Genomic DNA, 26,822 nt, shown 5'->3' on the forward strand with positions numbered 1-26,822 from the left:
ATGGCATGCATACCACATGCAATATAGATATATCTACCACCAGTATCTTCTCCACTCCTAGCTCTTCATTAAAATGCGGCTTCTGTAACCCACAGGGAAAGCACAAAGGAAACCATGTTCTCCTATAACATTGAATACCAGGGCAGACAGACAGACAGACAGACAGACAAACAGAAAGATGTATCATATGGCATCCTTCATTTGTAATGAGCGAGAATACATATCAATCCCATCATAATTTATGATACAAATCGCCAAGAAAAGGCTGGTATGCAATATATCTATTTCACTCACATTCGTTTTTTGCTTTGTATTGTTTTTTTTCCACAAAAAGCCATTGAAAAGGTGACAAATTTGAAATGCAAAGAAAGCGGGTGGATCCACGCCCGTGGTGAAGACAAAGAGAATATGTGTGAGGAGAGAGAGAGAAAGAGAAGAGAGAGATAGAGAGAGAAGGAGAGAGAGATTACTGAGAGAAAACAATCACAGCTCTCTAAATTCTGCTGGTAGACTTGGATATTGTAAGACCTTGTAAATTACAGCACAAAATATGAGGGTAATACCATACATACACAAATATTGTCATAAGTACATGCAAACTTACAGTCAATGTGCTGCTTGTGTGTGCGTGTGTTCTTTTTTGTTCTGTCCTTCTTTTTTTTTATTCTAACTCTGATTTCTTTGTGTCTCGGTCATAAAAAGCTTATCTATACTATTGTCTCTGGTAATACAGATTGCACATACTACTCTGAATTTCAATGATTTTTGTCTCCTTTTGTTTCATTGTACATATCCCTTTCTCCCAGCCATTCTACCTCTTATTGGGTCTAGATTTATACAGCTTCTAAACAACCAAATAGGCTCACCCTGTTATTTTTATTCATTGGTGCATCAACAATCATTGGCTCTATACAATGTACATAATACATTACTAGTATATAAAACCATAAGTATAAATATGCAGGGCTATGTCACTTGTGGTGGCCCTGTCGTCTGAGACCACTAAAATTTCATGTCGGGCCACCAGTTTTTTTTTTTTTCTCTCTCTCTTGGTGACCCGATTGGACAGCTAAAATTCAAAATGAATTTTCATAATCCTTTTATTTTGGGCCTTCAGAGCAAAAAACAACAACAAAGAAAACAAGAGACCCGCGGGTCTAGCGCTCACCTGAGTATCGCAAGTTCACCTTTCACACAGTCACTTATCTAAATTATTCACAGCTCTACTAAAATTTGACCAGGCATTCTCAAGTAGAAGATGAAAATGTACAATAAGGGCCCAAATTTTTTAAGATTCCTTAATTTGGGGGGATTGGGGCCCCCTGGGGCCCTCTGGGTGGGACATGTTGCCCATATTGAAAAATTGAGATCCTGACCCCCTAGGGATGCTACCTGCCAAGTTTGACGAAAATCCATCATGAGGTTTTCAGGAAGAAGATGAAAATGTACAATTCAGACCCCCATGTGGACCTTCCCAACCCCCCTCCCCCAAACCCTGCCCCCAAGAGGGGTACCCCTGGATCTGCTATGAACAAACTTGAAACTACAGTCATTAATGTACTCACTCATAGTATTATCTTAGCTCTATAACTTCTGATTCTAGAGAAGATTTTTATTTTAGAGAAGATTCCTTCATTTTGGGGGGTTTGGGCCCCCCTGGGGCCCCTGGTTGGGGCATGGTGCCCATTTTAACAATTGAGATCCTAACCCCCTAGGTATGCTACCTGCCAAGTTTGGTGAAAATTGGTCATGGGGTTCTCAAGAAGAAGATGAAAATGTATAATTTAGGCCCCATTAGGACCCCTCCCCACCCCCCTCCCCTGGGTCCCAAGGGGGGCACCCCTGATTCTGCCATGAACAAACTTGAAACTACAGTCATCAATGTACTAACTCATAGTATTAACTTAGCTCTATCACTTCTGGTTCTAGAGAAGAAGATTTTTACAGATTCCTTAATTTTGGGGGGTTTGGGCCCCCCTGGGGGCCCCCTGGGTGGGGCATGGTGCCCATTTTAACAAATTGAGTTCCTAAACCCCTAGGGATGCTACCTGCCAAGTTTGATGAAAATCGGTCTTGGGGTTTTCAAGAAGAAGATGAAAATGTAAAAAGTTTACGCACGACGGACGACGGACGCTGGACGACGCACGACGCACGACGCACGACGGACGCCGGACGAAGGGCGATCGCAATAGCTCACTTGAGCCTTTGGCTCAGGTGAGCTAAAAAGTTGATGTTGAGTCCTGGTATATGTATTCAACAATAAAGGGGGGGGGGGGTGTTGAACAGAGAGAGATAATGAAAGGGGGAGAGGGAGAGATTATCTACATCATGCCAATGTAGGTGCAATCTTCCTGGTACCATGTGCAATGCTGTAATGTTTCTCCCTGCCAATACAGTAATTTACATCAGGTGATTAAAAAAAAAATGAATTATTTCAGCTGCAATTCTCTCCCCTACACTGGGTGATAAGAAACTTGTGCAAACAAAAAAAGAAAAGAACTCAACAACAATGATAGTAAATAGCTGCGGCTTCGGCAGAGATGCTCTATCTTTCTAATCGCATGTTTCAAGGCACAGTATTAAAAGTAAAAGGAATATCACACTGCTGTATTCTCTCTCCTCTATCTCCCCCATCTCTCCTTTTCTCTCTCCCGCATTCTTATTATCTCAGATGTTTCCAATACTACCTTCTACAAATCTGCCTGATCTATCTATCTGTCTCTCTGTCTGTCTGTCTATCTATCTAACCTATTCACTTATCTATTTATATCTATCCATCTATCTACCTATCCACTTACATGTATATCTATATCTATCTATCTATCTATCTATCTATCTATCTATCTATCTATCTATCTATCTGTCTAACTACCTATATCCACTTATCTATCTACCTATCTATCTCTCTATCTATCTACTTATCTATCTATCTATCTATCTATCTATCTATCTATCCATCTATCCATCTTCCACAGTAGTTGCATATACGTGTATGTATTCAGAGCTTCTACGCGCGCATTGCCCGCCCAAAATATACACACAGGTGTGAAAAATCAAACAGTGGAAGACGGCAGCTGAAAATATTAAGCCTTTCATCGCTCCCCTTGTTCAAGTATACACAGTAGCCACCTTTGGTTCACACCAACATACACTGGAGGTGTTAACCTGCACCCGGTGTCAAACAATGTGGGGTGTTGCCCCATACAATCCCAGTCACACAAAGTGTGTATATATCACCTCATCCACTATTAAATTCTGCTATACATGGCTCCTCTAAAGTGGGACGTTTTGGACACTGTTACATTGCAAGCACCTTTTTGCTTATTGCAAATAGCTATACACTTAACCCCTGCCCTTCCAAAGGCTGAAATCTCAATTGATTGTATGCAAGACTAATAATGAACCTGTAGGCAACAGGTTAATTTCTTGCTTAACCCAAGGAGAACTCACCAACAGAGGAAACACCTGGATACTGAGTCTACAGCTCAATGGAAGTACTAGCCCATTCACAACTGGTTTCGAGTATGACTCTGACTGTTACTGTGAAAAGAGTGTTCATTCATTCATTCACTCATTCATTCATTCATTCATTCATTCATTCATTCATTCATCCATTCACAATTTCAGCACAGTCTGCAAGAGTAGGGTAAAAAAAAAAATAACAAAAAGCATTCATTTTCATAATCCACCATCATATTACCCAGATAAAGTGATGGCACAGGAATTGAACAAAAAGTGGACTTGGCTGAATCTAGTAATGGTATTCTTTCACTACCTCATGTTTGAATCTCAAAATCTACATTACAATTGTGAAACTACTGGCAGACATGATGCATGTTTATGATGCTTTGAATTTAACTTTTGCATTTAAAAAGTAAACTTCCTGCCTCTTCACAATATCAGAATTTACTAGGTGATTATCCTGTGCTTTTCTTGTGACTGATTTTCTATACCATTTCTGAATCAACAAAGGAATGAATAAATGAATGAATGAATGAATGAATGAATGAATGAATGAATGAATGAATGAATGGATGAATGAATGAATGAAAGAATGAATGAATGAATGAATGAATGAATGAATGAATGAATGGATGAATGAATGAATGAATGAATGAAAGAATGAATGAACGGATGAATGAATGAATGAATGAATGAATGGATGGATGAATGAATGAAAGAATGAATGAATGGATGAATGAATGAATGAATGAATGGATGGATGGATGAATGAATGAAAGAATGAATGAATGGATGGGTGGATGGATGAATGAGTGAATGAAGGGATGAATAAATCTATAAACTGAATTGTAAAGCATGAGAGCATTATTATTCATGTGAAATCAGAAAATCAAAGCATAGTGACTTTTTCAGACATTCTCATGACAGCTACAAGCACATTCTTTGCTCCAGCAATAATGCTATCCCATGATATATGGACATTGTGATTTCAGTCTCTGTTTAATCATAATTTGAGTTTGTGTAGAATATTCTTCTATTCTTCAAACGCCACTGACATATTTGGTATGTAAAATATATACATCTAGACTTAGCCATTTCGTCATACAATTTGGGAAAGACTAAAAAATTGTTGACAGAAAGAGAAAGCGAGAGTCTAGTTCCAAGCACGTCATGACCTCTGAACTTAATGCAGGTCACAGTTGCATTTGTGCAATTCATCTTGGGTCAATAAATTGTAAGCTCAGTCATCGGAGTGGTCAATATTTGTTCTATTGGCCAAGATGAATGGACTTCTTTGCAGAGGGTTGAATAAGAACTGAAAGGAATTTAAAAAATGCACTGGAGGTTGGTTGGGAATACACAACTCATATAGATCACCTAAGCATCCAATACCAAAAACTCCTAAACAGCCCTTGTCAAAAGATGTAGAAATAAGAAGCAAAAAATAAAAAAAAGTGAACGAAAAACCAACAACTCCCAGACAAATGCTAAAGGTCAATCCATTCAAACTTCAGTGTTTATTTCAAAACACTATGCAAACATTATTTCTGTTCTGGAGCAAGTCAATGACACAAGGTGCGTTTAAAAGAAAAATGAAAGAAAATTACAGAGAAAGAGAAATACATACTCATTACTGTGAGAAATAAGTGACCTATCCTTAACTTAATCTATTTTCTTTCTTTTATTCTTCTATCCATGCTCCCCCCCCCCCCTTCATGGATTGACATAAGTGTGTAGAATGTGAATACTAAGTTTTACACTTCACATGGGGGCAGATGTTTCAACAAAATTAATTTCTCCACTGATTTGTCATACATTTAATAAGGCAGAAACTGTAATCACATACTCTCATTCATTTCATGCAGTTCCATTCATTTAATGCAGTTCCCTTTGATTCCAGTTGATTAGAAGTGATGTGACACCTGTCAATCACTAATGCTATGTGAAATTAATTACAGCTGGAATTCAAGCTGATCACCATAATTAGAAAAATGAATATCAACAAAAGTATTTACAGTCCTTTTGGGCAAACAAAATGAAATGAAAAGCGTTTTAATATTAACACTGTTTCACTTTCACATTCCTTTGCTCTGCCTTTTGACTGAGAATTATTTCAAATAAAGTATAATATTTATTATCTAGATAGGAGACTACTACTCTGTGTATGATGTAAAAATACATCATCAACACAATGAAACATTCTGTTGGCAACACAAAAATATTTCATCAACACCATACACTGTCATTGCCCCCCCCCCCCCCCCACCCCCAGGCATAGCCTGCTTGCTAAAATGCTCAGGTATGTACATACTATAGTATATAATGTACATTATATTAAAGGTCAGAGCGAGCATGCTCGCTTTTTGGGCTCAAACAGTGCATGACGGTAAAGATAACCTTTCACCTCCATTCCGCTCCAATTCACATTAAGTCCAGCCAAAGTGAGACACAGGGTTTCAAAACCACCTCCCTGCAGTCAACTGTAGTCACATATCTCCCACACTGAATGCACTTCATTTTTATTCAGTTTAGAGGTATAGGCAAAATTCCATTCAGCCATAGCCATCATACAGTACCAGGTCCTTGAAAGTATATATTGCTTTTTGCTTTATTCAGCCTGATCTGAAAGGAATATGAAGAGATGTTAACACAACTCTCTCAGACATTGAGATGTATGTAATCAGCTTCAAAGTCCAAAACTATTTGTGTACATAACTCTCTCAGAAATTGTAACAGATGTAACATGGCGACCACGTTTCCATGAATATCACAGTAAACTCACCATCTCTGTGGATATTCTAAAATCTTAAAGAATGCAGGTTTAGCCTTTGTGTGCTCCATTCACTGACTGGCATAGAAAACTCCAAAGCATTATATACACACTGTCCACAGTTCATGAGACAGAAAGAGTTTCAGTTTCTTGAGAACAAAGGAAACCAAATCCCGACCAAATATTGCTTCTCTTTTCAAACTGCCGTGAACACACACATGATGACAATTTTAATATTTATTTCTCTTTTCATTTCCTGGCAAATTCCAAAATATCCTTACCATCTGCATACAGGAAGATTAAGGAAAGAATTTTGCACTGATACATAAAGCAGTTTCGGAGCATTATTACATTTTATGCACACTTCCTTCACATAGGTTATCCAAGACAACCCAGAGGTCAGCTCAGTACTTCATCACAGCCAAGAGGTTTGCCTGCCCTCACAGGCACTGAGAATACACCAGATGAACTCTACACAATGGCCTGAATTCACGAAGGTGGTACAAATGAAACCATGGTTTAAACCATGGACAAAAACCATGGAGCGCCAAGTGTCGCACGGAATATTTCGTTACGAAATTGGTCATTTCGTCGACAAAATGACAGTTTCGTTAACAAAATTATCATTTCGTGGACGAAATGTTAATTTAGTTACAAAATGTTGTCATTTCGTTACAAAATGATCATTTTATCGACGAAATGACTGCTTTCGTAACGAAATATTCCATGCGACACTTGGCGCTCCTTGTTTTTTGTCCATGGTTTACACCATGGTTTCATTTGTACCACCTTCGTGAATTCGGGCCTTTGTGTACAAATGGAACAAGGAAACACTAATCCATGAAACAGTTCATCGTTGGGAGGCGGTAGGGCACAAATTTTGTCATAAGAGGAGTACATTATGTGGGGGAAAAAGGCTCTAGAACTGCACAAATAATCCAGCACTACTTCTCAAAATGAACATTTTGCCATTTTTGTGTGCACCTACAGTGTAAACTCCATTGTGTTGACAGGAACAGGTGGTAGCCAAATAGGACCTTAAAAACGATTCAAAATCCTTCTAAAAAGAACAACAGGAGCAAAGAACTCCAAGAAACTCAAGAAAAGAATTCTCCGACATCACTATTCGAAACTGATACAAATGACAAACACTTTAAACATGGAATACAAACTTGAATGGAGACATTAACATTTCTACTTGTGTTCCTGCATCACACAAGAATTCACACACATTAAACATATCCACATTTATAATAGGGTCCACATTGACAAAGTCAGTGTGGGCTTTGCTTATTTCTGCCACATGAGGGCTCACTACAACTAAGACAGTGCAGGCACATTGGAGTACAACCAAGAAGATGAAGATGAAGATGGAGATGTGGAAGAGAAAGGAAGAAGACAAAGAAGAAGAAGAAGAAGAAGAAGAGGAAGAAGAAAAAGAAGAAGAAAGAAGAAGAACAGATAGAAGTGGCAGAAATGAAATGAAGAAGTAGAAAAAAAAAAGACAAAGAAATCAAATTCTCTTTGCCATAGTCACAAAATGATGAAAAATGTGGAGTTATAATGTTATTCTGTTTTTTTCAATATCTCTGATTAGAGATGACCATCATGAAAGATAATTACCTCCTATCAGTTAAAAATATTGTCATTTTAAGTGGTTTTAGACAATTTTGCAACCCAAAGAAACAATTACAAGTGAACAACATGGTAAATTTGTATGAAACATAAACAATGAAGAATCAAAGTCATCATACATTGTAAAGAGGCACCAAACCACAAAGGTGTGTTTTAAAGGACTTGATATGTCAAAGGCGGATATCCCTTTTGCTAATGTAAAAAAAAACCTGCATAGTTGAAGAATAATGTATACCAACCTTCTGTATGAAATATTATGATAATACACCTCAAGAATTAAAACAAAACAAAAACACAATTTATTAAACTCCAGAATACCCTCCCCTTTTGTACTGAGAATAACGGTTGGAATTTTGGGGATGTCCTAATAAATTCAATGGATATCTATAGTATTGCTTTCCCCTCCTTCATGAAGAAGTTTCCAGTTTTTGGTCATTCTGAGGAAACCTCTACAATATACCAGCTTATGGAAGGAATCTAATTTTCAGGGTTGCAACAGAGACACGCAAACTGTAATCGCCAGCTGTATTGTTTCACTCCAGCCTGAGTAAGTAAGAGTTGAGCCTGAGTACGCCTTGAGTAAATTTATGATATCGGTGATGAGAAAGTTGAGCATTTCTAGCCTGAAAATAAAGGTGTGTCTTACCTAAGGTGTATCTTTGCTCTGGCTTTCAGATCTCTGGGTACTTTAGGGATTAAAAGTGTCCAGAAGACATAAAGCATAGTTCTACTTTATCACGATTTGAGAGATTGTCATTTAACATGCTCCTCCTGAGGGGAAAGTTGACAAATCTACTGTTATCGTACTAACATCACTTTGTATTCACACGATGAATGAAAATCATTGCTTGCGAGCACTATGTCTCAAGTCCAACTCTCGCGTATACTCTTGCCTTTCCTATACTAACCTTGTTTTCTACTCTTTTTCTCATCTCTCCCAGATTTTCGTTGTTGTCTGCCATGGTATCTATAATGTACATATATATATATATACATATATTTTTTTTTTCTTTCCCACCAAACCATATGTACAGACAGACTTTAAATTTATATTGATTCTTTTGTTTGTTTGTTTTACATGTATATTAATATATTCAGCATTATATATCATCTAAAAGCACCACTTCTCATGGGGTTCTCACCATCATGCTTAATTGTTTTTGTTTTGTTTATGTTTACTTTGTATATGATTACGTATCTTTCTGTGTCTTTTTATTGTATACTCCTAAAATGATGGTGAATAAAACTGAACTGGAACTAAACTGAAAAAAAAAAGGAAGAAACAGAAAAAAGAAGAAGAAAAGGAAGAAGTAGTAGCCATAAATGATGTTTCACTGCGAAAATGAAATGGGAGGAAGAAGTGTTTGCTGCAGCGGTAACCGTGGCAACAACCACACCAAGAGAGATGAGGGCAAGTTTTATCCTTCCTCGTCCCAGTTTACGGCGTGAGTCGTCAAGGAAATGAGATACCTCATCCACACAACTGAGATGCCTGCATCTCTGGGGCTGAGGGGATGAAATATTTATCGGACACGTGGCAAACGACCGGGTCAAAGTCACGCAACCGTCGAGTGACAGCTCCCCCGCTGCAGATCTCATCAATAACGCCATTATTCTGCCAGACCACACCGATCCATCTTCCACTCTTCATCCAGTTTTAACACAAAGGGCAAGGCTTAAAATGGAAGACACAAAAGGGTGTCCTCCGATGTACTCCGCCCACCCCTCTTTCTTTGGCTCAAGGACCACTTCCCCTTCAGAACACTCCTCCTCTTACCCCTAATAAACCGGAATTGAAAAACATCTGCAGATATGCTGGGACTCTGAGACAATGCAAATCTGAGGTGTTCAATGAAGTTCATGTAACGGTGTCAAGGATGTTTTACTTTTTTTTTCATCATCGCAGGTTTTTCTTGCTCTCCCTCTTTCCTTCCCTTGCCACTTCTCATTCTTTTTGTGGCACTTCACTGCAATACTCTGAGCCCTTGACATTTATATATAATCATCTTCAAAGTCCACAAGCTCAAAGTATACTGCTCGCATATTCTCAGATACTATCGATTACTCAATTTATACCTGATTCCCGCAATATAGATTATTTGTTGTTGTTTTTTGACAGACAATCATGCATTCAACTCTTCAAAAATACAACACTTAAATCCAGCCCAAGAAAATGTACTGTGAACTACTCCATGAGAAATGTAATCTAGCAATGGCATCAAATCTGAGCTTCAACACAAAAGAAATTAGATTGACAACGAACACCACAGCTCTAAACAGTGGCCACACTTAAAATACACATCAAAACAGGAATATCAAAACCAACTATGAAAAAAAAATGTAATTATAGAATAATAATCATACGATGTATATCCCTCATATACAGGAGAGCTTTAGAAATGCGCAAAATCTTGAACGGAAAAATGTACCACCCACTCAAATTGAACAAAATTTGTGATAAATTTCCCATCATCCACTCACCATTATACCATGATCACACCAACGGTACACTGACACCAATGTCTGTTCACACATTTCTTGGACAAACCAACATTGTACAAAGACCACAGAGATAAATATCAAAGTTTCCTGTACTTACCTCACTGCTTACAACAGCTTCTTCTATGTGTACACCCATGACAGCAGCAAGGCTTACTCTGGTGCTGACTGTAAGAAAATAACCAAGAAGAAAAACAAATCTAGGATAAATCATCATTCCTCATTTTCCATGCAACATTTTCCTAAAGATCATACAGACATTTGCAATCCCATACACTTTCTTGTATTTTGCACGAGAATTCACCAAGAGTCCAATATACCAAGATCATCTGGTAGATCAAATATCAACATACTAGCAACCCATTTGAATGGTGTATTTGGACACTATGGTTTTTTGAGGGATGAGTATCGCCAAGCTGGTCACTTTAAGATTTTTCATCTTTTTTTTAACAAATTCAGCATTTATTTTCTAAACCCTGGGTTTCTTTCATATTCATACAATATCAGAGACTTTGCTTGGAAGTATGACCATGCAGCTCACATTTTTTGGATTGAGAAATTTGCTTTTAACCTATTAAGTATGTGCTGATTTTGATATAACACACATTTCCAATAGACACCTGTCCGAGAACACTCAGGACTATAGTCTTCAACGTGTTAACAATGCCTCACAAGGCCTTCACAGACTTTGAAACTCTGGTCATAATACACTTGACATTGCACTGCAGCATGCATAACACAGCATGCTTTCAACACTACTTATTACAGGCAATCTGCTTTGATCATACGTTGAAAAGCGGCCGTGATATTACAGTGCACTGGTCTGGTTTCAAGATAAATTCTCGAGTTGATTTGATGTCATACATTATTGAATGTTCTTCACAAATGCAATCAGCTATTTTCTGCAAATTCACTTCACTTTACTTTTCCCTTTTATCATCTTTTACTCAAAGAAAATAATGGAACTGACAGTTTCTCTGCCAACAGCAGACTCGGACTAGCTACTAGACTGCACCATACACGTAGGTACAAAATAAATGGAAAAATTCCCTGCTGGCAATTTTGCAGATTATACAGGACAAATCTTGGTTGCACTGTGAATGTTCACACACAGCAGTATCCACAATTTTCAAGGGTTTGGCACATTGGTTTAATAGATATTTCCTGGTCAAATCACAATGATCATCATAGTTTCCTTCACTGTCATTATCCCCATTTTAATGTTGCTACTGCACTACTGTACGAGCTGAAATTTTCGCGGTGGTTTTATTTTCGCGAATTTCGTGAATCGCCTTTGAACCGCGAAAATAACAACGCGCAAATAGTTACGTTCAGTTAGACCGTCGCAACCGCGAATTTAACAACACGCGCAAATGTCCTCAAAGTAGCGATTCGCGAAAATATCTGTACGCGAAAATTTCAGCTCATACAGTATTTTCTTCTGAAGTACACAAAAATAGCAGAAAGTGGCATAGGTCACAACTTTGAAAGTTGATGACATAACCTCTTCTTAACTTGATACTTGCAAGATGGCTTTTGAAAATTCATGTTTCATACAAGAGTGACTTCTGAACAATGTCATAATCACACTAATGTTCTTTGTGATTGCAAATTGGTTACTTGAATGCTTTAGAAATGCAAAGGAACTCCAAGATTCGCTACCTTGTAGTGAGAGAGGAAGGTATTACCTATAGATTGTCAAAGCAACATCCAGCTACATGTATGACGGCTTGTGAGATAAAAGATAGCAAATAAAACCCATATCCTGCCAATGGCACTCTGCAATATTAATTTTAATATCAACTTGCAATAACAACAACAAAGGGAATATTAACGTGTGCTTTTTCAACAACCAAGGGAACATTCATAGGTCCAATCAAAGGCTGATTAGCTAAAGCTACATGCTAGTTATCTATGGCGGGTAAAATTATTGTTATAACAAGATCCTTGTCTTGCTTTATTTTCCATGCAACAAGGTCTCTCAAAGTAAAAAAAATAAATTAGAACATGACATATGCCTTTAGAGTATAATCATGACTGTTATACACTATTTAATTGGCAATGCTTTCAAGGATCTAGTTCCATGTCCGTGAGCTGATTTTATCTGATAATCGCTTCCTGTCATCTGTAGAAATAAAATTGTCGCAGTCTTGTCTTCTCCCAGAATGACTTCCTCTCTTGTAGTAAATGGTAAAACTTGGCGAGGGGCAAAAGAGCTTTCAGCTTATTACTCGAGGTGAGCAGAACTAAGTCTTGCTACTTACACACTTGTTGGTCCCCCCCCCCACAAAAAACACCACCACTACCACCACCACCACCACCACAACAACAACAACAACAGCAGCAGCAACAACAACAATGACAATACTATACACATTTTTCCTTTGCCCCCCCCCCCCCAAAAAAAAAAAAAAAAAAAATAACACGCAATTCTGACACATGCACTTTAATATTTCTTCTTCTTCATGGAAGGTGCACAGATTTCAACACTACAGAGCTCTAAAGTTCTGTTTTTCATAAACAGAATTTCTGTTCTGGTCTTTTCAAAACCAGTAGTTTTGAAAAGGTTAACCCTTTATGTGCAATGTTCGCACGCCCTTCTCAGTCGACGGCGTGCCAAGTTCGCATATACCTGCTCAAACGCACAAAAAGCCCAAACCAATCAGTAAATCGCCAAATGACACAGCACAATAAAATCATTTCTCCTAATTCCATTCCAGTCACATGTAGCCTGCATTTTATCTGGTGACCAACTATCAAGTGGTGTTCCCTACTGGATTTGTGAGTAAATTCTCAGTTTCTTTTACTGTTTTGTGTGCAAAAGTCATGCCTCTACAATACTCTAGCTCCTGGTCATTTGATGGAGAAACCGTAATGGTTTTTTTTTTTTTTTCAAACAATTCACAATCAAATCAAAGCTTGATATTTTCTCTGCAACTTTGTTTGTTTCATGTCCAGGGTTAACAACAATCTATAAAAGTCACATAAATTTGAAAAACAGAATGGTGTCCCTAAATATGACTATGCTGCTGTCTCAGAATAATATGCCACACAGGGGGTTTTCATCGTGGCACATAAAGACTTAAACAGTTATAACTGTCTGCCACAGAGCCCTCAACTTCATCATTATCTTTTCCTTCGGAAGCAATCACATCAGTAATGGCACATACTACAGAGTTTGTAGACAATCACGAACATAAAATTCATGTTAAATAGACAAATGACAGGAATGACTAATCGGCTTCCAGTGTTCAGCTTTGGTAACCTCTTTTGGAACATATCCAGATGATCATATCCTGCTTATGTGAAGAAAACCACTTCTCTCTAAATATCCTCAAAACTGTGAAAAGTCTACGATTGGGGACCACACATGGCAAATACGTAATGTCAATGCTAAGACAAATATTTGCCAATGGTTAGTGCTTTTCTACCATCTTTTCTTTCTTTGGAAGGGTGGAAGGTGAAGGGGTGGGGGAGGGAGGGTGTACTCAATGTTTTCCCCTTATCAACTCCAGAATTGCTTGGTAAATATCACAATCTTTTTATGAAGCAGGAACTATGAAAGGTGTGTGGAAGGTACTCGACTGTGAAATAGTCTCACGAAATTATAGATATGATGTGATGAAGAAACAAAAGGACCCAGGATTTGAAATAAAGGGGGGGGGGTGTTTTAAAACCAGGGTATGTGTTGGTTCACTGTTATGAATGAATGCAGAATTATATTTGATCTTCTTTATAACATAAGGATTTTATGACAGTTGAATAGTAAGATAATAATAAAAATTATGATTGCACTGATGATATGATTCCTTCAGAAATGGTAGTGGAGATGGTGATGGAAACATTTTCAAAAATTATAATATTACAGATGATGGACATTATAACAATTGCATTATCATCTTTATCATTTTAATTACCTCCCCTCTGAATTTCAGGATCCTGACATGTTATGACATTCAACATGCTTTGGTTGGCATGAAGCAGCATGTTTAATAAACAGTTTCTTGAATCAATTCTACCGAATATCCTTTCACATACTTGATATCCTTTTCCCTGATTTTATCAAAGAAATTGATTGCCATAGGATCACTTTTTCAAGAAGAACACATCAAGCTTAAAAACAATGTGCTGGCATGAGGTTTTCTGCATTTATAATAATAATGCCCCTGGCTGTCCTGGTTTCCTTGATTTCACACTATTACAGTCTCAACGCTGATATCATTTTATTATTATTATCATTATCATTATCATTATTATCATTACTATCATTATTATCATTATTATTTTTATCATTATTATCATTATCATTATCATTATTATCATCATTACTATTATTATTATCATTATTATTCTCATTCCGCTACCTCAATGTGAGAAGATGATTGCTGTAAAAAAAAGCAACAAACTGCTGAAGAATGCAAACATGGCTGGACTTTCAAGAGAAATTATCTACACACTGTAAGCTGCACGCTATTACTACAAAGAAACTGTAGAAAACATGGCACCTACAGTCTGCTAGAAGTGCAAACTAATTATGTGGAATTTTTATGAGACTTCCAATTTTGCTTTAAAAGTAAGAAAGACAGACAGATAAGTGTGCTTAAAGAAGCACTGTATCACAAGAAAATTTAATTTGGGTATCTCTAGGTAACGAGCGGCAGATCACTCATAATTTGAGCAAAATTCAAAAAACACTGAGACAGAAGTTAAAGAATTCCAGTATGAAATCTTTGACAGTGACTTATTTAGTTTAACTAAAAACAAAACATATCGAAGTAGATTTTGATTCATCCAGGTAGTAGGCTAAAAGCGTGTAAATTAAATCTGTTCGAATAGACTTACTTGTGGAAATCACAGAGAGAACAGTCCACGAAACTGTTCCCTCCGTGATTTTCACAAGTCCAGTGGAACAGATTTTAATTTACACGCTTTTAAAAACAAAACAGCCACAGCTGTGCTTCAGGAAAGAAAATTGATATATATCTGTCATTTCCAATTAAGATTCTAGTTGCTTGCATGGATTTCTTTTTACATTTGCATTACACTCATATACACACAAGCACATTAAAATATACTTTCAAATTAAATTGGCATTTTGAAATCACACACTAAAATCATACATGAAAGCGGGTTATGCTGTCTGTGTTGTCATGTTGAATTATCAGTTCTAGATGATCAACAACAAATCAATGTTTTGTTTTGTTTCTGGTAACATTTTGAACAAAAAAAAACCAACAACAACTATAGTCAATCCTTTATTGGATTGCATAAAGATCTCCTCACTAACCAATAATAGGATTCAAGAATATAATGAGCTGCTTGGATAACCTAGTTTGTTGTTTGTATTTGTTTTTTTATGTCTGATGTATCAAGATTATGGGTCTCATAAAGGGCAATGACATGGCAGAGGGCAAGATCTGAATTCATGAATTCATTAAAAAAACTTGAAAAGCACTCGGAGAGCGCAGACCTCTGCCAAGCAGCATGAAATTTCCATCCATACACGCATGCTGAAAATTGCCTAGCTTTTCCAATGATAAAGAAACCTGCGTTTACCTCATTAACTTTATGAATGTTGTATGTGCAGCTTGAACTCCCAAGTTCATTGACCCTATTTACCAAAATATTACAAAATCCTTCAAAAATTCATAAAAATACCCGCATCACTACCAAAATTTAATCATGATCTGTTAATTGTGTCATTCTCGACTTTTCCTGTATTGTTTCATACAAATCCCTCTCACAACTTTTTAATGTGCTTTTTGCACACACACAACCCAACGCCGACAAAGCATAACCCCCTTCCTTGTTTATAGAGGTAATAAAGTACATTCTCCCTATTGGAAACAGAATGCCAAGTTATGAGAAATTTGGCTGCATTTGGTACCATAAGGGATATTACATCATGAAAAATCCCCCCTCCCCCCCCCAAAAAAAAACACAAAAAAACACCAAACAAACACAACAACAACAACACCAAACATCCTTTATAACAAGGAATATTGCCATCAAAAATCAAGCAACATTGGAATGGTAAATTTCATCAATGTGATTATGGGTACAAGAAATTGGAAAGTAGGTGTACATCTGTGTGTATTTGTGTGTGTGATTTATATAGAAAATGTTTCCATTTTTTCTTCCTGTATATTTTTTTTTTCAATTTGATACTCATCGGAAAAATAGGATGCTATTTGTTTCTATTGGCAAGTTAAAACTTCTACTTCTGTGAAAAGAAAAAATGTGTGTACATGGAAAGATATAATTCTCTTGTTATTCATGTTCAAATTATCTTATTTTGATACAGCAGAACCAGTTTATATTGTTCTTGAAGTATTTGAATGGAAAGGAATAAATAATACAGAAAATATGTGTGTGTGTGTGTGTGTGTGTGTGTGTGTTGTAAACAAATATCACATCAACAACTCAATAATTGCAATTTGCCTGAAAGTCATAACCTGTCTATAGCTGCACAGATGTATTGTCTCTAGATGTGTGACTACGAAAAAGAAGCTTTGGGGCATTTTCAGGTTTGTTGTTTCTATTTATAGACAGTTTAAAGAACAACAACAATAACGATACTTCAGTCTCAACCAAGAGGCTCAAACTATGCTATTTGTGTTCATCTGCAGAAAGTTAAATCAGCTCCTTCAGGGGGAAGAAAAGATATCAGTAAGGAACAGAGAGAAATCCCAGTGGCTAGACACGGTCTATTTTCAGCAAAATTGCTCGAAAATTTATACAAAACCTGCAAAACCATTTGCATGCCTTTGGAATGTTTCCAGGATCGCCTGAAGCAGGTGGAAATCTTCTTTTACCAACCTCAAGAAATTCCAAAAGTGCACCTTTCTTGCTTTTTATTCATTCTTTCTGGCTTCTTTTTTTTTATGACATAAGTACACTTTGGAATAGCCAACACAGTTCAGAAAAAAAAAAAAAACAAAAACAAAATTGTAATGTGTGACTGCACTTTCATATTGAGGAAACTGATATTTAATTTGTCATATCCAACAATATCTACACAAAATAAAGATTATTCTACATTATTAAATCTTTAAATATCAAATTATGAAAACTAGATTTATGACATACAGTTGTATGGTTAGAAATAACAACAAAGACATATGACACCTACACTGTATTGCATTTGTTGTTTAAAGGCTGCATTGACCAAATGCATTGGAAGTCCACAATTTGGTGTAGGCTCTGCTGTTTCATAGTCAACATGGATTTTGTGTCACCTCACCATGGCTGTCTAACCTCTTATAAATCTTGCTACCTATGTCCACTATTGTGGGCAAGTCACTATTATTGCCATCGAATCATTACTACCATCATTGAAATTAAAGCCATTGTCACTTTTTTCTCCTTTTTTTTTTTAATGGGATGGTCCTTTTTTGGGTAATACAATAATGTTCTCTTTCCTTCTAAATATTTGTAGTTTGCTCAATAGCTCTTATCTTCCACACACTGCAGTGCTTCCCTGCAAAAGGATTGTAAATATTCAGTTTCCATGACAACATATTAACAGATAATACAGATTTTAATAATACAGGTTGAAAACTAAGTGGTTACATATGTTGTATTTTCATTCATGGAAATATCAGTTATCAAACCCAAAGAATCCTTTGATAAAATGATGGGGTTTATTGTTTTGGCACAAGTTTTTTTTTTTTTTGACAGAAAAAAAAAAGAGATGATTATAGATATCTATACTCCTCCCCCCCCTTTTTTTTAAATGGGGGGGGGGGGGAGGATCAACACAGTAAAGGCTTTACTAACTATCCCTGTTGAGTTGTTCTTTTATCTTTTACAAGTTCAACCAAAACACCTGCCCCACCCACCCCTTTTTCTACTTGGCCTGCATTCATCAAAAGATGTTTGCATCATCAGTGAACAAGAGGATGAGGTTCTTGACTATACCACTCAATCTATTCCCCTTCTACCCCCCCCCCCCCAAAAAAAAAAATATATATATATATATATATATATATATAAGCAAACATATATTAAAGGTAGGGAATCCCATTTGCATGCCTCAAATGAAGAGTTGTATAAATACAGTGATATGTTGAAGAGAGTATCATTTTAGAAACTCCCATAAAGTATTGAAAGTGGAAGGTAACATTTTGTACATTTTTATTGACCGTTAGATTTTGAATTGAATTTTTTTCGGGGCTCACCGTAAATTCCAGTACATTACTAGGCTACCTTTGCAGACCCATGCACTGCATGTGTGTCCATCATGTATATTTTGTAAAGAAAGTTCATCAAAACTTACAAACATTGATTTTCTACATTCTTGCCACACACTCTATATGTTATTACATCAGCTCTTACACTTTTAGATTTGTGTTTATAGATAAAAAATACAGAAGACTGCAACAAAAAGGCTTAAGTGTGGCTGACACACAGAACTACTGAGTAGTTGAGTTTTGTGCATTATTCAAATTGTAGATAACTGTTGACTTCCAAATTTCTCAGCAGTGGCCTAAACAAGTCCCCTGAGGTTCATATTTAATGTTTTGCTGCATTTTGGGAGGTCTGTAAAAGGTATCCCTTACCTTTAAGCATATATTATGTATATTTATAAGTGAAAAAAAGGATGCAGGTACGTCAATCCCTCAAACCAAAACAATACTTCTTGACCAACAGCAATGCAGGAATGCACTGAATGCTCCAAACGAAGTAAAGCTGAATCTACATCAACATTTTGTAGAAACAAAATATCAAAAGAAACAAAATAAAACAGTGAAGTCCAAAGTTATTCCCAATCTGTCAACTATGCCAAATTTTTGAAATCCCGAAAGTGAAAGAAACACTTACGCACAAAGTCCCCCTATACCACAGTGTATCTGCCATGGCGTCCAAATCCGAAATCGTCGAGCGGAAGGCAGAGCCACTCTTCGTTTATTTATTTTCTTTCTTTTTTTCAACACCATAGCTTCCAGTATTGCATGGCAAATCCTCGACAGCATCTGTGCCATGCATATATTAATTTAGGTCTAGGTAATTTTTTTTTTCCCTTCCCTTTCATTTCCACTTTCTCTCAATCCTTCCAATAACATCAATGTTGACCCTGGTTTCCCTTTGTTTTCTTTATCTCCCTTTTTAGCAAATATTGCTTCCACTCCATCAATAGCAAAAAGGGGCCCCGTCAAGCGAGGAAGTACTTCAGGCGAAAAATGCACTTGTAACATATCATATTTCTCCCTCAATCTTTTTTTTTTTTTTCTCTTCTTTACCTTTTCCCGTCACGAAATGCTTTTGTCACGGGACGCTTTCCTATCTTTTGTCGGTTACGACAGCCGGAATCTATCCACTTTGAGATGAGAGCGAGGAGACAATGAATCAGGCATTTAATTAAAGATGTGACACCCAAAACATTTTTCTTTGACAGACAATACACAGGTCTGTTTTCTGTCGTAGTATATTGGAAAGTGCTAATTAATAAAGATGATGTATGCATATATATTCATATATATCGTCGTGCGCATGGCAGATTGTCGTTAGCGCGCTTCCCTGCGCCTGGCAGATTGTCGTTACAGCGTGGGAGTGCGCATGGCAGATTGTCGCTAGGGTGTAGGAGTGCGCGTAGGGTTAACAACATTCTGCCATGCGCACGGAAGTGCTCTAACAACAATCTGCCATGCGCACGGAAGCGCGCTAACGACAATATGCCATGCGCACGACGATATGTCTATATTTATGAATCATTTATGTATTGTGTGTGTGCATGGATGTGTGTATATGTGCATGTATGTATGTATGTATGTATGCATACTTTTGCTATAAGTATAGCTACACTAATAAGAGAGAAAAAAAAAAGAAATGGGAGGATGTGTTTGTTCATGTATACTCAAATGTCTGTATGTATGTGTGTGTGTGTGTGTTTTTTGTTTTTTTTTGGGTGTGTTTAATTGTGTCTGTGCCTCAATTTTTATCATCGGATATAGACTAATTGTTTTGTTGTTGTTTTCTTCTAAAAACACACAATGTGTCTGCTGACATACCCATACAAATGCAGACAGTATGACTAACATGAAATGTGTTTCACTACAAAACACACACCAGTTAGGTCTAATGATATAAATGCCCCTTCCAGACAATGTAAGTGCCAGATTGATGTGATTATGGGAGTTTGGTGCCACAACAGGCCAAAAGACAGTCTTCATTTTAGGGAATCTAATTTTGCAGTCTTACTCAATTGCAATATCTAATAATGCCAATTTTCTCACCCAACAATAAGAGATATATCTCAAATTAAGAATATAAGGTATTCAGCAATGGCAACAGAAATAAAATCATGATTTAAAATACAAATATTTTAATACTTTTTAATTGATGTTACAGCAAAATAAAAAATGCCACAAAAAGATCAAACTTTGATAAGTTCCACTGGGAAATAAACAGTTCTTCTTTTAAATGCTTGGCAATCATCTTTTATCTCCCCCGAATTAAATGGTACTTTCCAGTCGACGTGGCAAAATGCCATGTCCTGGTATGTTGAATCAGGGGTCTACGTATGTATGCACTGAGTACACAGTGTATGGGCACCATCTGTGGCTGTGCAAAACAAATAGGTGGGGCTGTACAGGCCACCAGCATGCAGGTTGGCAAAAAAGATTGGAAAGTAAAGAAATACCACAGTGATTTTGTAGCAGAAATTCTAGCAGTTACCTTGCAATAGTGTCTACAATGTAAAGTAACTCCACAGTAGCCTGTATGTATACATTTTGCTCTCTCCACGTTCCAACTACTTTTCTTTACACCAAATTTTGTCCAAGAAAACAATTAGCATTACATAAACAGGAATGTGTTTAGATTGAGCATTAATATAGAAATCAATAGCAATCTTGCTCTTGATAGGTTAGAATGTATCAGTAGAGGTGGGCTATAGAGGGTGACATTTTCAGAACATGCTCATCACACCTTAGTTTGATGACTTTGTGCCTACTGACACCATTTTTGAAAAAAAGAACGAAAAAAATGCGAAATCCAGGGTGCCCCGGCCGAAATCGTTAAAAATCCAAGATGGCCGCCATTTCGGCTTTAAAAAGACATTTTTGGCTATAACTCTGCTATTTTTTGGTCAATTGTGATGGTTTTAGTGTCTAACCCCATGTTTTAGGGGTCAAGGAAATGGAATATAATGATGATTTTAGTGTAAAACCAGATCTTCCATATGATACTTAACCTTTTCCCATATTTAGGGTTAAATATTCCTTGTCCTTTAACCCCTACCCCACCCGCCATTTTTGCACTTTTTTCTGTATTTTTTTAAAGTCATGTTTAATATCTACCATACTCTTAATAACAAGTTCTAGCTATCGATCTGGTACTTTCTACCAACGATATAACAAGAAATATACAAATAACTTACGTTATACAATGTATGTGTATCATGTGTCATGCAGATACCGGTATGTGGCTGGTACATTCAGGATGCATGGTAACTGTGCAGCCAGTGCTAATACTGTATCTGCTTTATGGTGCCCATTGACATTTGGTCATTAGACTTTAACAATAGTCAAAGTACATACAGGTACAATTCTACTGTAGGTGTACAATTTTCAGAGACTCCAACCCAAAGTACCTTCTGATCTGGAGATTCTCCCGCCTGAAACCCCTAGCAAACGGGAGACTCAAAGTTGATGTGTGCGAAACGCGAAATTCCCAGGGATCTAGATGCTCTCTGGTGCTATCTAAGGCTTATTTTTTCAAGATACGATAGAAATATGTAAAAATCCTTTCCAACGGGAGACAAAGAGCCAGGGCGGGAGAAATTAAATCTCAAACGGGAGAACGGGAGATTTTGCAAAAATGGTTTTTCGGCGGGAGATCTCCCGTCGAAAACGGGAGAGTTGGAGTCTCTGAATTTTGTAAAATGACTTGAATCAGCCTTCAATATACTCTTGCCAATTGTCCTGCACAAAGGTACTTGACTGGATGATGTACATTGTATCTGCCATCTTGCCTAGAAAACACATTTTTTACCATAACTCAGTCATTTTTTCATCTTTCAGCCTAGTTTTTGTGTTTCTCCATCACCACTTGGTCCCTATTTCTCATGGCTGCTTTTCCCTACCATGTATGGTATATTGCTGTACTTTTATAAAGCAAGAGTCCTCACGTTTCATGGGAAATTTGATAGAATTTGAGTGATTATCCAACCAGTTCTATGACAAACAAATGTTATGTACAATGTATGTTCCTCACATCTATAGCATCATAATGGTAGAGTCATCATCTCACTCTCTGTGACTGAAAGTTACAGTAGAACTGTACAATACAGTGTATGACTACACGTCTAAAGACCAAATGTTAATAAAGCAGATACCATAAAGTATAGCCACTGGCTTCACAGTGACCATGCATCCTGAATGCACCAGCCACATACCGGTACCTGCATGACACATACACGTATAACGTAAGTTATTTGTATATTTCGTGCTGTATTATTGGTAGAAAACACCAGATTGATAGCTAGAACTCGATATTAAGAGTATGGTAGTCAACACGACTTGAAAAAAATACAGGAAAAAGTGCAAAAAATGGCGGTTGGGGTAGGGGTAAAGGACAAGGAAAATCTAACCTTAAATATGGCAAAAAGGTTAGTATCATGTGGAAGATCTGGTTTTACACTAAAATTACTATCATTATCCACTTCCTTGACCCCTAAAACATGGGGTTACACACCAAAACCATCACAATTGACCAAAAAATAGGTGAGTTATAGCAAAAAATGTCTTTTTTAAGCCGAAACGGCGGCCATCTTGGATTTTTAACGATTTCGGCCGGGGCACCCTGGATTTCGCATTTTTTTCGTTCTTTTTTTCAAAAATGGTGTCAGTAGGCACAAAGTCATCAAACTAAGGTGTGATGAGCATGTTCTGAAAATGTGACCAAAAATTGACCCTCTATAGCCCACCTCTAGTATCAGAGGATGACAATTGGAATTGCATGAACATGTCTCACTAGGCGCGGTCAGACTGGCAAAAGATCGAGAAGTTTAAGATCGCGATCTTTAAGATCTCGAAGTTTTGCCAGTGTGACCGCAAACTTCCCGCGAAACTTCTCGATCTGTTTGCGGGCGGTGTCTCCGAAGCGCGAGACCATTGTCATGTACTGATGTGCATTGTTACGTCACAATCACTAGCCATCGGACGGCGCACTCTTTCTTGCGCGTGTACCAATGGCCCAAACTTCGCGATCTTAAACTTCTCGATCTTTTGCCAATCTGACCGCGCCCTAAGTGCTGAAAAAGGGTATAAAATACAAAAAAAAAACTGTGTTCATGCTCATTGCAAAGCTAGAAATACTGAAAATTAAATACATCTGACTATCTTCAAGGGCAAAGGAACAAAAACAAACAAAATTCAATTCATAAATGCACCTCAGAGTCTACAATTTCTTAAGAGTGGTACTTAATACAACAAGAAAAAAACTACAAAATCTATGATAAATATGCACAGGTAGCTCACTCCTCTAGATCACCTTAAAAAGCTTAAAGAAATACCTCCACATGCATCATGATCAGAACAATGAATTTCTAAAAGTCTCTAAACTCTGCAGCTAATCTTTTCAGTTCCCTTGTGCACCTGCACAGTTGAGATCTATTCCAAGTTATGGCACAATTAGTTACGTGTGTGCTGGAATGCATTTTTTTTAAACTGAAGAACAGGTCCAGAGCATGGGAAACAATGAAAGGAAGGAAGGACAATTGCAATATTTCACAGCAATATTATGCAACCTAACTTTTTATAAATCCTCCCCAAGTCAGCAATGACCTTAACTTAAGGAATTTTGTGGGATCCCTACCCCCCCCCCCATCCCGAAACTGATGGGTGATGGGGGTGTGGAACGAATGAAGTAATTTTTCTATCGGTGTGTTGATCAGCTTCAATTTCTCTCTTCCTTTCACTAGCGAGTGTTATGTGACAACCCCGTGCCCCCTGTGCTTCGGTTATAAAAAGAATGCCAAATGCAAAAAGTAAGACAGATGGAAGGGGGGGGCAAGGCAGATAGAATGGGTGGATTCCTCAGTTGAAAGCAAATTAGGCAGATGCACTCTTGTGGGGAGGTGGAAGGAGGGATATCTCAGGCATCATCTCGGCAAGCGACATGACTAGAATCGCCCCGCAAACCGCTGACCCACTTACGGCGGAGGCGACGCTGGCGTGCTGCTTCCCTCTCGAAAAAGGGAGATTTGCATGCGAAAGTGCATCCCTCCTTCCTGTCTTGCCGTATATGCTACAGTGCTGTACAAAAGGCTTGAGTTTTAGTGGAATACTGTAGAGACAAGGGAAATTGAACAGTTGCGAAGAAAGAAGGATTTACATGTACTCTGTACATTCACTCTATTCTCAGTCTTCTTCCTTTTCTTCTAATGCAGAAACGATGCTGTCAATATTCATCGGATGTAAGCATTTGCATTTGTCCACAAGTAGTTGCCTTTAATCTTAAATGTGAGCTTTGCAAACTATGGTATTTGAGAAGCCCTTCATGGGGAAGGTTATCGATAAGATTCACAGATCTTGACGTCGTAACAACAATGGAATCCATGTCTGAGGGCACTGACGGTACAACTTGTGGCAAAGCTGAAGATGAGACTAACAGCAGTACATAAATCTACAATCCTATCTAGCACTTTCAATTCTTTGGTACCATATTTTTTTCAGAGTCAATTATTGAAATCCAAAAAAAAAGTTGTCTCAAAAGCCTTGCGATTTAAACGTAGACTATCACTGTGAGCGCAAGAACGAGAACTTCAAAGGTCATACTGACACCTGTAGTGTCACGATAAACCTCAAGTATTTTGAGAGACATTACAGAGGACATAATGTAGATGTGTGTCAATGTATGCTGTACAGTATGTCTTTGAAGACTATCCCCAAGTATACTCGGACAAGTGTTTATGGCAAGTGTGTGTTATACCCAGCAAAATCAGCTCATTCTAAATGGGTGAATAACATTCTGAATGTACTATCACATTTAACGTTCATCTATTTTCCTCTTCCTTTATATTTCACATTCATCACATTTCTTCTTTTCTCTTTTTCTCTTACACTCTTCACACAAGCTTACCATCTTTCTCTTCTTCAGAAGCTACTTTTCTTTTTCTTCAACCTCTCAGTCTCAGTTCCCCCTTTTTCATCTTTTCCTTCTCTTCCTCGTTCATTTTCACATTCTTACTCTCCTACTCCAATCTCTTGTTCCTACTCGTCCTTCTCCTCCTCATCTCGCATCCTCCGGATGATGGAGGCGGTGAGACTGATTACCATCATCATCTAACCTCAGACCTGATAGGAAGCAATTACAGCCAACACCCTGATAATCCCTATTAACCACATTTTTTTTTCTCTTTCCTATATCTTAATTCACATTCCCTTCCTCCCCATTCAAGAATATAACGTAAGAAAACCACCACCAACAACAAAAAGACTTTCTTCATGCAGAGAATAGCTGCAGTGCATTGGAGGCTTGTGCACAAATGAGAGCATCGCATTGATAATGGAGCAGCATTAAACCTAATCACTGTCGACCATGAATGTCACCTCTTCCTCCGTTCCCCATCACATCCCAGCCAAATTGGCCGCCATCTCTCCATGAATAATACAGGGAGAAGATGACTCCAATCACGGTTGCTTAACCCGTTGAGGACGGACTGATTTTGCTCTAACATGCATTTCCCACAGACACCTGCCGGAGTATAACTCGGGACTCGTCTTCAGCGGGTTAGATAATGGAAACTAAGAAAGAGAAGGAGGAGAGAGAGAGAAAAAAAAAAGAATGAGGGGAGAGGGGGTGAGGCTGCAAAATGGCAAATCTGAGAATGGAAAATGTTCCCTGAATGCCCCACAAATATTGAGGACAAAGGGTCAAGTACCTGGCCCATGGTGTGAAAGGCAAGAAGGGAATTGTGGCAAAACTGGGTCGGTCTCCTTTGTGCATGGGGCTGCTCTTTCACGTGGTGTTTCGCCTTTCGATGCTGGCACTGCTAAAAGGTCACTACTTGGGTCATAGGATATGTTTGTGTTTTTTTTTGTATCCCTACCATTCTCTATTTCCAAGGAAGCATTACCAGACCAGCTGCAGTCTTTACAGAGCCTGGATTTGAGGCCATAACACATTCTTCGTTAACCCATTGAGGACAAACTGATTTTGCTATAACAAGCATTTCCCACGGACACCTGTTCGAGAATGCGGTTGGGGGGAGGGAGGGGGAGGAGGGGGGACTAATCTACAACTGTAATGGTGTATTGGATGACGTCATGCAGACATACTTTGTATTTTTATTATGTAAGCCATGGCTTGAACCTCTAACCTTATGATAAACAAAACAAAAAATTGGTCTTCAGTTGACTGTGCTACTTAACCTTTTATGTGTCCAGGTGCTTAGCTTAACTTGCCCAACTTTTTTTATTGGAATTCAGTAATCCATACAAACTTGACCTAC

General features: G+C 37.7%; 1 protein-coding gene across 1 annotated transcript in view; it reads right to left on the reverse strand.

The window, feature by feature from the left end:
* LOC140243859 (uncharacterized) overlaps window positions 1-26,822 on the reverse strand; it is a 342,981-nt gene that overhangs the window by 113,741 nt on the left and 202,418 nt on the right. The window contains exon 12 of the mRNA XM_072323532.1: window positions 10,467-10,534. Coding sequence (XP_072179633.1) covers window positions 10,467-10,534 — 68 coding nt within the window. The remainder of the gene's footprint in view (window positions 1-10,466; window positions 10,535-26,822) is intronic.

Source organism: Diadema setosum, chromosome 20 (genome assembly GCF_964275005.1).
Source record: "Diadema setosum chromosome 20, eeDiaSeto1, whole genome shotgun sequence".
Taxonomy (NCBI): Eukaryota; Metazoa; Echinodermata; class Echinoidea; order Diadematoida; family Diadematidae; genus Diadema; species Diadema setosum.